This window comes from Urocitellus parryii, chromosome 3 (assembly GCF_045843805.1).
Source record: "Urocitellus parryii isolate mUroPar1 chromosome 3, mUroPar1.hap1, whole genome shotgun sequence".
Classification (NCBI taxonomy): Eukaryota; Metazoa; Chordata; class Mammalia; order Rodentia; family Sciuridae; genus Urocitellus; species Urocitellus parryii.
This window is the reverse complement of record NC_135533.1, coordinates 171,952,755-171,965,862: the sequence shown is the minus strand read 5'-3', so window position 1 is coordinate 171,965,862 and position 13,108 is coordinate 171,952,755. Positions and strand designations below refer to the sequence as shown.

The following is a 13,108-nucleotide window of genomic DNA, read 5'->3' as shown; positions in this document are numbered from 1 at the left end:
CTTTGTTGATTAAGGTAAAAACATATATTTTAAGAATGCCCAGTAATAATCACAATGAGATGCTGGCTTTGGACCAATACTCACGATGAGCTCTGTCACATAACTGACCCCCTGTTGTGGCCGAACATTCATATTTTCACAAACATGGTTCAAACACCTCCCAAAGAGGTGCCTGAAAACACAGCCAACTGTCGGAGCCTGAGCTTCGGGGGCCTTGGGACAAAAACCTTCCCCTTGTTTAAAGACCCCCTGAAATGCTGCTTCCTCCACAAAACCTTCCCTAACTAAGTGGAAATGGGAACCAGATGTTCTCAAACTTCACTACAAAGATAATCATATTTACTCTACAACCAAAGATACCATCTAGGCCCAAATTTGTGCAAACTGTTAATGCAGCAAAGTCACTGAACACTGCGGCTGGAAGAAATGCTGGAAATTGGGCCGAGCCTGTAAACTCCAAGGGCAGAACCTAAGAATGAGTCCTCTTTTTAATCCAGAGCATTTAGCACAGAGCCTGGTCCATGGGAAGTGCCCAGTAAATGATCCTAGAATGATTTTACTCCAACACCGTCCTTTTATTTATTTTATGAAGGAGGTCCAGAGAAGAAAGGAGTGGCAGAGAATTGGTACCAGAACTCAGACAAGACTCCGGAGCTCCTTCTCTTCTTGCCCTTGCATATCGTGCCTCCATCAGTGTGGTTAGCCTGAGACTGGAAGGAATTTCTGAGAAGCTAGTGGCTACGTGCTTCTGTTGCTAATAGGGGGACAAGGTTCATGATGTCCAGCCAATGTCACAGCGATAAGGAAAAAGGACTGACTGTCTTTTTAACAGCTCAGTTGAACGCTGTGACTTCTAGCAAATAGACCCAAATTAACATCTCAGCAGATTCAACAAACTTGGTTAGTTGTTTTTATTCATCCATCCACCCTTCCTTCCATCCATCCTTCCTTCCATCTACTCAGCTCTGTATCTACTATGCATATCCACTGCCAATCATGCTTTGCTATTACCCAACAATGCTTGATATGTTTCACATTTATGTAGCCTTGCATCTAACCCTGGCACAGACCTTGTGAATGGTCTTTGTCCACTTAACAGGTAAAAGGATTAAAGATAAAGGGGCAAAGTACCTTGCTCTAGGTCACAGAAGGCAGCAACATGGAAATTTGAGCCTCAGCCTACCTAATGAATGCCAGAGCCTGTGTGCAAATCATTCTGTCCTCAGTCTCCTGTTTTGAAATGCAAGGACAAATGTCACTTTCTGCCTTAGGTAGCTTCGAGTGCAATCCAAGAGGCAACAAAGTAAATCACCCTTAAATTAAGAATAGCCCTGTCAGGCGTGGTGATGAATGCCTGTAATCCCAGTGGCTCAGGAGGCTGAGGCAGGAGGATTGTAAATTCAAGTTCAGCCTCAGCAACTTAGCAAGACCCTCAGCAAGACCCTGTCTCTAAGTAAAATATACAAAAAAGGGCTGGGGAATGTGACTCAGTGGTTAAGTACCCCTTGGTGAATCCTGGGTTACCAAAAAAAAAAAAAAAGGAATACCCCCAAGAGTACCTCGAAGTGGAATTATTGGGAAAAATACCTCATATAGTGAGGTATAGTGCCTGGCAAAATGAGAGGGGCAATTAATCTCACAGGGATGGTTCCAGGATAAGGTATGGTCCCCTGGGCTTCTTTCCGGTCCACTCATTACCAAGTTTGAAGTTCATCAGTCCCTCCATCTGACTCACATAAACATAAAAATATTTCTCCTTCGTCCTATGAGAGACCATTGTGGCCTTCACAAATGTGTTTTAGAAAACAATCAGGATAGTTAATCATAACTGAAGCATCTTATTAAAGGAGGCTGGGGGCATATAACAAAGGAAGTTGTTATAGAGGAAGAGAATCGGGAAGAAGGGAGAGAAGCTTCAGAAGTACCCAGTCTCCAAATCACCTAATGGGTTCCAGGCCCGGGCTAGTAGGGACTGGTCCAATCTAAGCACACAGAGCTCATGATTCAGCAAGTGGTTCACTTCTATGAGTCATTTCTGGAAAAAAGAGAATCCATACCATGGCATTAGGCCTTGCCTGACATTTTTCTACCTCATGAAACTTAGTTGGGTTTTCCAAAATCCTTCTAGTTAATTAGAAGGGATAAACATCTAACTTTCTGTTTTTGAACTTCTTCACAGCATCGCCATACAGGATTGCACAACTGCTCCAGTTTACCCCAGAGGGTCATTTCAGTTGAATCCTGTGGCAAGATCACGTCTGGTAGCTCACAGAGCCATCGCTTCAGTTCTCAGAGACCTGGGGCACATGGAGGTTTTCCATGAATATATACCCACTAATTAAAGTACATCTAGTGTGTGTGTGGGGGGGGGGTCTAATATGTGAATAGGATGACAGAAAAAAGGACCAGGCAGCTGGAACTATGACCATACCAATAAGTATATGACTCAATTTAGCAATTAAAAACTGAAAGGTGGTTGCTTCGTTAAAATGATGAATTCTCCAATGTTAATGTGCAGAAACCACTTAGGCAGATAAATTCTGTCAATGAAAATGAGCCTTCTTTCGTATCAAAAGAATTTTGTTGCTGGGTGTGGTGGCGCCACACCTGTAATCCCAGCCACTTGGGAGGCTGAGACAAGTTCAAATCCAGCCTCAGCAACTTAGCAAGGCCCTAGGGAGCTCAGCAATAAAAGACCCTGTCTCTAAATAAAATATAAAAAAAGGGCTGGGGATATGGCTCAGTGGTTAAGCACCCCTGGATTCAACCCCTGGTACCCCAAAAAATTATGTCAAAAAAAGTAAAGAAAGGGATGCCTATGAGTTTACAGTGCATGGGTGTTTTGGACACTTATCAGTTTTAGCTCTCACACAGGAAATCCCTTCCTATGAGGACCAGTAAAGTGAGATTAAAATCATTGGTGGTGATTTGACATCAATTTGATACATGATTGATTACATTTATATCTGGACAAAGGTTTGTTTTGTTTTGTTTTGATCCTGAAGTTGAACCCAGGGGCATTTAACCTCTGAGCCACATCTCTAGCCCTTCGAAAACATTTTATTTAGAGACAGGGTCTTGTTGAGTTGCTTAGTGCCTCACTAATTTGCTAAGGATGACTTTGAACACACGATCTTCCTGCCTCAGCCTTCTGAGCCGCTGGGCATGTGCCACCATGCCTGGCTCTGGAAAAAGATTTGATTTTCAAACTAGTCACTGAATTGTACTGATTTTGATTTGCTCCTGTGTAAGAATGGCTGTCTTTATTTATTTATTTATTAGGAATGGCTGTCTTTATATGTTCTCTCTCTCTCTCTCTCTCTCTCTCTCTCTCTCTCTCTCTCTCTCTGTCTTGCAATTTAAAAAATGCATGTCTGACTTAAGTCGATGTATTTTGGGTTATTTGATTTTTAAAATTTCATTGCAATATTGCATTTTAATTGTCATGTAAAAGACACATCTTTCAGAGCCAGGATTATAAAATTGTAGACTTGCAAACTGTTTATCAGATAACACATCTAGTGTATCAAGCAAGGGATACAGGTGTCCTAAGTCCACCATGAAATACAAAAAAAAGACCTTGAAATGGCAATCCAGTGCTTTGAGTTCAAGATCATCTTTGGGTCAATAAATATAACTTACAGAACTGCATCTTGATGCAAGGGAATCAGAAATTTGGGTGTCCTGAGATGTCCCCTTCAATATTGTCCCCAAGCTCAATATTGATTATGCTAACATGAAGACCATGACATCCCGATGCACTGAGCTTTTTGAAGAAATTTTTCTCCATCCTCTTCCTTCTTTTCTATACAGAAGAAGGGCATTTGTATTCCTCTGGGATATAAGGAGATGAAAATAATTTTTAAAATTCTGTTGTTTTTAGTCTTTAGACTTTCTAAAGGAAAGGCAGTTTCTCTTTAGCAATGTTATGAGTTGTCTGTATTGTTTCAACACCTCAGGAGAACCATATTTTATAATCGGCTTGATTTAAATAAATAGAAAACATTCATGTATCTTGAATAAATGAGAATTTTTTTGAAAGGAGATTTTTGAATTCCTAAGACATTAAAAGTTAAGAGTGGGACGAGGCAGCCTTGAGACATTAGAGGTTTTAAAGTCAATCCTTGGTTTACAGCTTTATAAATACCTAGTTCTTTTGCCTACTTTTTTTTTTAAAGAATATCAGATTATATCAGTGTTTCAAAACCACTTCTCTCTTTGCTTTATCAAATTTGTCTGTGTTCAACAAGGTGCAATCAGGAAGGTCAGTGCTCCTGCCCCAGATCACTAACGGAATAGCTGGTATGCCATGCTCTGGACAAGCCCTGCCCCCAGGTCTCCTCAGAGTCCTGTACAGGATGCTTCTACTCCAGTATGACAATGAGAAAGTAAAGGTCCTCTACACCAAGGGGTCAAGGGCAAGACAGGGTCTCGGTTCTTATCTCCAGCTGAATTGGAAGTTGATCTTTGCAACCTCTGGGCTGTCTGTCTTGCCCCTACTGTGGGACAACACCTCCCTCCTAAACCATTCAGTTTAACACTCTCCAAACAGAACCCTGGTTCCAAACAGAGCTCCATGTCCCCATTAGCCCTCATGGGGACTGAGCTGGAAAAGCTTCTGCTGCTTGCTGGGAGTCCTGCATCAGTAAGTCATGCACTTTGAATCTGAGGATCTCGCATTCATTTATTGGTCAAATTCCAATCCTCACCCTGTTTTATTTTCTCACCTTTCAGCCAAGGTAGCCCTTCCTTCCACCCAGAGGTGTAAGACAGGCAGCCCTTACCAACTGAGACACACACGGGCAGTGGACCCCAGAGTTGAACCACACACCTATCAATGTTGTCTATTTCCCAGACTCAGATCAACGCTACTCTAAGCAACCTGACATGGACTGGGCCTTTGATTAAAAGTACAAATGGCCTCTCTTGCTGTAGGAAATAAAGATTATTCAGAAACAAAGGTCTTTTAGACTTTTTCTGTGCAAGACAATCTGCTATTTATAAATCTTCACCTTTCTGAGTATTGCTATCTGTATGAAGAATCAATGCAGTTATATATGTATTTGCACAACTGAGTTTGGATTTCTGTTTTATTTGTTTCTGGGGAAAATTAGTCTCAGCAAACAACTATTAGGGGAACCCTTTTTAGATTGTTCCATTGAGTGTAGTTATGGATAATACAATTAGTTCATTAGTCTAATTACCTATAAAATGATATATGCTCATTGTATAGAATTTGAATGATGCAGAAATGTATTAAGGAGAGAACAAAATAAGTATTTTTTCTTCTACTATTAAACATGCGTATTCACTTCTTTCCAGTGTTTTTTTGTGTTTTTGTTTTATTTTGTTTTTTGTTTCAGTGTTGGGGCTTGAACTCAGGACTCATGCATGCCTGGCAAATGCTTTATCACTGAGCCATATCTCCAGCCCCCTCTAGAACTATTTTTTACATCTGTTTGCCAACATATTTACATACGCAAATGTGGGTGCGCGCGCACGCGCACGCGCGCGCGTGCGCACACACACACACACACACACAGAGTATAATGTCCATAGAATGTTATAGTCTGATTTTTAAACCTACTTTATTTTCTTACATTATTAAATATGCTTTTGACCCTTAGTTTTTAATGACTTTCAAATATTGTGTCTTTTGAAATTCTAGTGACTTTTGCAACCACTTTTCTATTTCTTAGTATTTGGTTGTTGTGAATCACTGACTCGTTTAAGCTAGATTCTGCAAAAGAGATATCAGGTCAAAGCATGCAGTGTAAAAGTTCGAGATTTGCACTAGCAATGGTTCCTTGAAAGTTTGAAAGAATTTTCATGCATTACAGTGTAAGACTTTATTTTTTTCATAATTAAATTGCATCTCCTGCTTTTACTTTGCTTCTCAATTATAAAAATAGTAAATTAATACTTCCAATGTTCCAATAAATATAAAAATGGATAAAGTCACAAATAGACCCACATTATGAGATTGCTTAAAAGTAATAATTTTTTTTTTCAATAAGAAATGCAGGTAGCATCCTGGTTCCAAACAGAGCTCTGTGTCCCCTGTTAGCTCTCATAGGGATTCAGCTGGTGCGCCTTCTGCTGTTCTGCTGGGGGTCCTGCATCAGGAAGTCATACGCTTTGAATCTGAGTATCTTGCATTCATTTATTTATGGTCTCAAACACAGGATTTTGAGATGGGAGCATGGAAAACAGATAGCCAAGACTCACATAGGCATGAAACATACTAAATTCACCTGCTTTCTCAGCATCACAGCCTATCTAGCTGCCATAGACACACTCAGACAGAACTATGGCAGACAACAAAACATTTGGTTATGTGACTATCATTATGGTTGAGGGACACACCATCACTCAGATTTCCATGGAGCCCGTCACACTGGCCACAGGAAGAACTGAAGTGACTGGCCTTGTTCTTGTTTCTACGTCCCCTGCTTTACTCACAAAATAGATTTAATAATTCAAATTTAAATCTACTGTGTTGCTACCAAATTTCATACTGTGAGTATATTAATCTTAGCAGCCCTAGCTTGGGGATGCATATGATAGGGGGCTGTGTACGTTCCTATAAAATAGTAAATGATAGGGAAAAGACAAAAACATCCAAATAAAAAATAAATAGTTTTACATACACAGCAGGTAGAGGTAAAAGCAAACCAGTCACAAATCAGAACCAAATGCAAATAGTTATCACCTCTCAGCTTTCAGTTCATTTGCATCAATTTAGCTGGTTATGTAACTGTAATGAAACACTAAAATCACTAGAGCTACAGTTCTAGGAAAACAGTAGCTTTGCAGGCTTTCAATTTTCTCTTTTCAATGACAGTTAATCCAACAGTTCAAACTACAGAAGTTAAACGAGGTGAAGAATGATAGATGATGTCCCACAATTGCTGATATCTGATTACACTGAGATAAGAGAGGCCAAATTCTACTTGCACGAGTTGGTACCTAAAGAACAAGATGGAAAAAGAGAAAGAAATTGGGGGTGAGGGGAGAAAAGGAAGGCAGGCATTTTTATATACTTCAGATATAGAAATGCTTCCATTATTCCCTCAAAATATAACATAAACAATAAAACAAAGAAAATGCAAATAGATTCAGGACCCTATTTACACTGGGCTAGGGGGAGATTAATAAAACAGTCTCTCCTGCAAGCAACACCAAAGATCGACCTCCGTTTAAGAAGTGAATTTATGTGGTCCTCCGTTTAAGAAGTGAATTTATGTGGTCCTGAGTCCTCATACAAGTTAAGCAGCACTGCATATCGCAGCAGGCATAGAACAACAGATCTTGAACCCTGCTGTGTTTGCTCAAGAAGGCAAGTTAAGCTATTCCTAACAGGAAACAAAACACGCGGTCGGGCTATTAAACAGGGATCATTGCCATACTGTGCAACCCTGAACGCATCAATTGCTGCTCCAAACAGGATTAGAGATGTGGTTTGCTTTAACTATGGTTTTGAGAAAAATGCTTCTGCCTTCTCAGAATGCTCAGGCTGATTTTAACTAATCGGATGCCAGGCCAGGCATGGAGCATCGAGGAAACTGTAAAAAAAAAAAAAAAAGGGTCTTTGGCAAATTCCAAAGTTGTGTGAATATAGCTAGAAATGAAGGGATCGAGTACCAGCATCTGCCAAAGGTAGCCCACGCAACTAGTCAGATCTAAAATTCCCCGAAAGGTATTCCTGACTAAATATATCCAAGGCTCACTCCTCATTGATTCAATCTACATCGATGGAATTAACCCCGAAGTGAACAAAGAAAGCCTAGTTCCTATAAACAGAAACTATGTGAGAAAAAAAAAATGCAGCTAAAACATAGACTCCTATATTCAATAGTCAGCCTTTGTAAATGGCTTTGGGTAACTTGGCTGGCTTATCCTTCTAAAATGAAATCTCTTTTGTAGAAGTCAAGAACTGTCATGTAAAAGAAAAAGAAGCAAACCTTTCTTACATATGGGCATCGCTTCCTTGAATGCAAGGACAATCAATCCACTACGGAAATCAGTTCAATTTCCACTGAAAAGAATGTGCTTGTGGGCTGGGGTTGGGGCTCAGTGGTAGATCGCTTGCCTGGCATGTGTGAGGTCTTGGGTTCAATCCTCAGCACCACATAAAAAATAAATAAATAAAATAAAGGTATTAAAAAATGTGTTTGTGATGACTTGAAGGCCTGGGGACTGAGTCGCTGTGTGTTTTTTTAGCCAAGAATTCAGGACACTGCAGCTGGTGTCACACCAATATTATATCAAGGGTTGAAATCGATAGAGCCTAGGGATTATCTCAGAGATGCTTAAGCATTACCAAAAAACCAAACTCTCTCTCTCTCTCTCTCTCTCTCTCTCTCTCTCTATATATATATATATATATATATATATATATATATATATTAGAATCATGAAAACCATAACTTATAGACAACAATCATTAATGTCTGCTGTGCATAAGAAGGACACCCAAGTGGGACATTTTTAGTTGTAGATCAGCCAAGAGATTAAAATGAGCATGTTTGCAGAGACATAACCATTTAAAATATTTATAGAGAAAACAGTTGCAGATGATACAAACACAGATTCCAACAAAAACACAAATGCAGACACCATATGGTCCAATGTATGCGCTCATGACCTCATGTGAAAAGTAGGCCAGAGACACAGCAGCTGCGGATGCCTCCCTTTTACCCCCAGAAAAGCAAACTCTCGGGTTTAGAAGGAACTCATTATAATCATGTCCACGGATGGCTGAAATCCATGGGTAATGTCAAAGGCACTGGGAAGAAATCTTTCAAAACAATTGTCCTTCAAAGTCTTTGCTTTGTTGGGGTTTCAGGTCCAGGCTCAACTTCTTTCTGACATCATGGATCTGGTGGGGTCAGTTAAGGCAGAGTGACTCAAGAAATAGGCGGAGTACCACCTACCTGCCAGGCTCTTTGGTCATCTCTCAATTATTTGTTAGGTTTGAGTCAAGACCACAAAACACTGAGCAGAGGTCTTGGACCCCCCCACCAGCCACATGACTGCTCCTTTGATCTGCTCTGGAGCATCGAGGCAACGCCAAGCCAAATGCTCCGTGGAATTCTGCATTTGGAGACTGTCCAGCATATGTCAGACTCTGTGCTAGGCCCACAGGACAGAGAAATAACTCTCACAAATGGAAAGATAGTTTTTTCATTCTCATTAAATAAATATGAGCCCTCCAGGCTCAGAGGTTAAGTGACTTACTCATGGTCACAAAAGGAAAAAGGCAAAGAGAATCTACCGTGGTTCTTCACTGTTGAACAGCAGGACAGGCTACTTGAGGGAAGCTCGGACTTGTGAGACCCTTATCCTTCTAGAAAAGGCCTCTACAAGTGTCCGTGAGGGACAGGGAGGGAAGGACAGTGAGGGGAAGGGAGCTGACACATCACCAAATGGAGACTTGGAGTTCTAGAGGAGGTCATCTTCAATCTGCAGTGTCCCTCTCCTCAATACCCCTTGCTTTTCAGCCCAGATACCTGAGGTTCACATTCAAACTCCTTCTCTAGAGCTGAACTTCCCAGAAGCTACCCACAAAGGCTTGTATTTCTTTCTCTTTTTATTTTTTTGGAGGTAGGGTCTTGCTAAGTGGCTGAGGCTGGAACTTGTGATCTTCCTGCCTCAGCCTCCCAAGCCACTGAGATTACAGGCATGCACCACTGCACCTGGCTCCCTAAAGGGTTCTGAAACCACATGGGGATCTTCATATTTTTAAGGTTAAGTATCTTCTCTATTTTAATAGGAAAAAAAAAAAACCTTGTAGACATGATAGGAACTGGAGGCAGAGCTCTTCCTTGTTACACAGAGTTACAGATTAACTCCCTTAGGCTTTGAGACATCTTCTGGAGACCAGGAAATAATGAAGAAACCAATGGAGGATGCTTATTTGACTCTGGACTTAATAGGACCATAGGAACCTGCTCCACATTGCAGGACGAGTGACATGAACCCACTCCATGAGAATAGACAGAAAGAAACGCAATGAGGTAAGGGCTTTTGGAGAGTCACACATCCCAGCAGCATCTGTTCTTACCCATCTTCTGACTTGGTTTGTTTTGGAGTTTGTTTTAAAATTCCATGGCTGATAGCACCTCCAATTCATGAAGAATCTTCAACAGCAGGAATGCTTTTGTATATGGATCAGTGGAAATTTGATGAATAAATGCCAGTAAGTTACAGACCCAACCAATCCATGTGGGAGACTCGATTTGTTAAGTCTCTTCACACACACACACACACACACACACACACACAAATCCCCCCCCAAATTTCAAACATGGGCAATTAAGAAAGTATGTCCTATCAAAGACATCTAGCCTTCCAAACAATCTGGAATTCTGACCATGTATTTACCCTGGACGATGTTGCTATCTTCGAATATTTTAACTTTTAATGAAGTGTTCAGCCCTTTTGTGATGGCATTGAAGTGTAATCAAACATTACCACAAGCCAAGTCACAGACTAGTGTGTCTCGCCTTGTTTAAATATCTCGAATATATTTGAGTAATTGTGTAATGATTTTGAGGCCTCTGGTGGTCCATATGGAATGAACAGACTGTCTTTTGTAGAGCAGTTGTACTCTCTCTCTCTTAACGAGAAGGAACCAAATCATCCCTGAAGTGGAAAGCCAGAGAGATGCTGCTTAAATTTCAGGGTGGCGTCATACCTTTTTGCTCTTGAAATGAAACTAACTCACATCTGGCCCCCAGAAATTGCGGTGTATTCCAGAAGTCTTGCTTATGTTTGGAAAATATACGATAATAATACTTGAGGCATAGCGTGACTTTTTTTTTTTTAAAGCATAACTGCCCTTAGGATACAATGATATGTCATGGGGACAACACAGCAAAGCCGCCATTGCAGCCACATGGAGTCTTTCTGTACAGAGAACATTCTAGATGGTAGAGCCAGATCATCTCAGATAGACAATGAGGACCAGTGAAAGGGTCTGGCTGTTGGCAAGAACTCTGCTCTAAGGTTGTCTGGGTGACAAGACAAAACAAAGGAGCTGCTAGCTTTTAAATTTATGAAACCAAAGGGGAGTTTCAGAGATCTGGATTAGGAAGCTAGGATTTTAAACCTTTATTACTAGCTCTTCACATTGTCTGTGAGACGATTCCAGGGAAGGCCTGAAATGTCTTGTGTGAAGAAATGTGCCAAATTTACTCTTGATCTGTTATGTGAGAATTTTCAGGAAAATGTCTGGGCAGGGAGTTGCCCTTCCGTCATTGGTCATTACAGGGTTCTCTGATGGCACTCACATGGCAAGGGACAGGAGACACTGAGTCTACGGGTTGCTGTGTTCCTGCCCTACCTCAAGTTTCTGAAAGAGGGAGAAGAAAACCATTTCACTGGTCATGAATGGGGCCAAATGCACAACACCATGGAGTCATGCATGATTGTAAGTTCAGACAATGACTGGGATGTGATGGATAAGAGTTTACCTTTTGAGCCTGAGGGAGCTAAAAAATAAATAAATAAATAAGGGGAAAAGGAGAAAAAAAAAGAAAGAAAAGAAAAAAAATCATTATATAAGAAGTTAAGGTTAGCCATAAAACTTCATTTTGCTGCCATTGGCAAATGCAAAAACCAGAATGAGGAGAAAAAGAAATGAACTAAAAATTCAACCCAAGTCATTTTTCTACATAAAGCTACAGTGCAGCTGATTCAACCTGCTGTTGGAATTTATGGTCTCGACAGATAAACTGAGAGCTTTCTTGCAGGTGTTTTTGGGAATCACTGTGCCCAGAGCAGTTTGGTAATATCATGCAAAGTTGGATCCAAAGTTCTTCTGTCCAGTGGCCCCTAGAGCACAGGTCCATGACCCAGCTCCTTCTTTCTTCAGTCCAGCAGTTCTCAGCTGGAGGAGGGCACTCTAGAGGCACTCAGACTTGTCACAACTGGCAGGGGATAGGAAGAAACCTATTGACATCAAAACATCCTACAACCCACAGGACATCTCCCACAACAATATGTTACATACGTATGTCCCATACAACAGCTTTCCCAATGCCACACAAAGAACTGAAATTAAGAGGTAGGTGGAAAAAGATGAACATTTATGAGACATATTTGTTTGTCTATGTTGAGACTATTAGGCTATCACTTAATGCCACTGTGCTGTCATTGCCATTGTACACACAGGGCATTAAAAGGTATTTCTCTAATCTGGAAAGGATTTCACATTATCCGTGTATTCAATACTCAATCTAGGAATTACGTCATTAGGAAGACCTGATTTCTCATCATAACGCCTAACATTTATCAAGGGAGAACTTGCCACCAGGCTGTGACAAAGTAACTACTGTGTAACCACTGGGTTAAAGTCCTTTATTCGTGATATTCCATTAAATCAGAGTAGCGTAATGCTAGGTACACTCCATTTGACAGATGAAAAATAAAAATGGAACTTAGAAGTTAAGTCATGATACAACAGCCCATAGGTAATGAGTTGTAGTTCTAGGTTACCTGACTTTAAGATGTGCAGATTCAACTCAGCTCAAAAGAAATTAAGACTGCAAACGTTTGGGAATTGTAGCTGCAGACATCCTCCCCTCCCACCACTTCTCAAGGTCTTCTCAATTCAGAACGGTTAGAAGATGCAAGTCAACTAAATCAGATAGCCTTGGGCCCCCAGTTGAATCTTCTGCCTTTTCAATCCTTTTCCCTTTGGGAAGAATGCTCTTTTTCATATGAACAGAGATCAGGGCTCCCATAGCCTGTCTCAAGCCCTGGGAAAATCCAAAATAATAAAAAGTCTTAGATTTCAAAGATATCACCAAAGTGGTATTGAGAATGTCCATGAAAAGCGATTCCAGCTTTTCCACACTCCAAACATTTTTATCCCAAAGAGGTCTCCCCATCTAAGAAGAAAGGGCTCAAGCATATTTTTTTTTTCTGATTCTTTCCTTCTGGTTATAGCTACGACTATTCAAAATGGAACTTCACAAGATCCTCCAGATGGCATCATAAGAGTTCAGAAAAAAAAAATGTATGTAGAGGTTAGGAACTGAGCCTGAACCCAGCAATCACTTAAAGAAAAGTTCCTGAAATATATATATTTTTTTTCATACAA

General features: G+C 40.6%; 1 protein-coding gene across 1 annotated transcript in view; it reads right to left on the bottom strand.

Moving 5' to 3' along the window:
- The window catches only part of Cacna2d3 (calcium voltage-gated channel auxiliary subunit alpha2delta 3), an 882,565-nt gene that overhangs the window by 243,098 nt on the left and 626,359 nt on the right, over positions 1–13,108 (bottom strand). Inside the window, exon 14 of the mRNA XM_026388626.2 lies at positions 11,478–11,495. Within this exon, the coding sequence (XP_026244411.1) occupies positions 11,478–11,495 (18 nt within the window). The remainder of the gene's footprint in view (positions 1–11,477; positions 11,496–13,108) is intronic.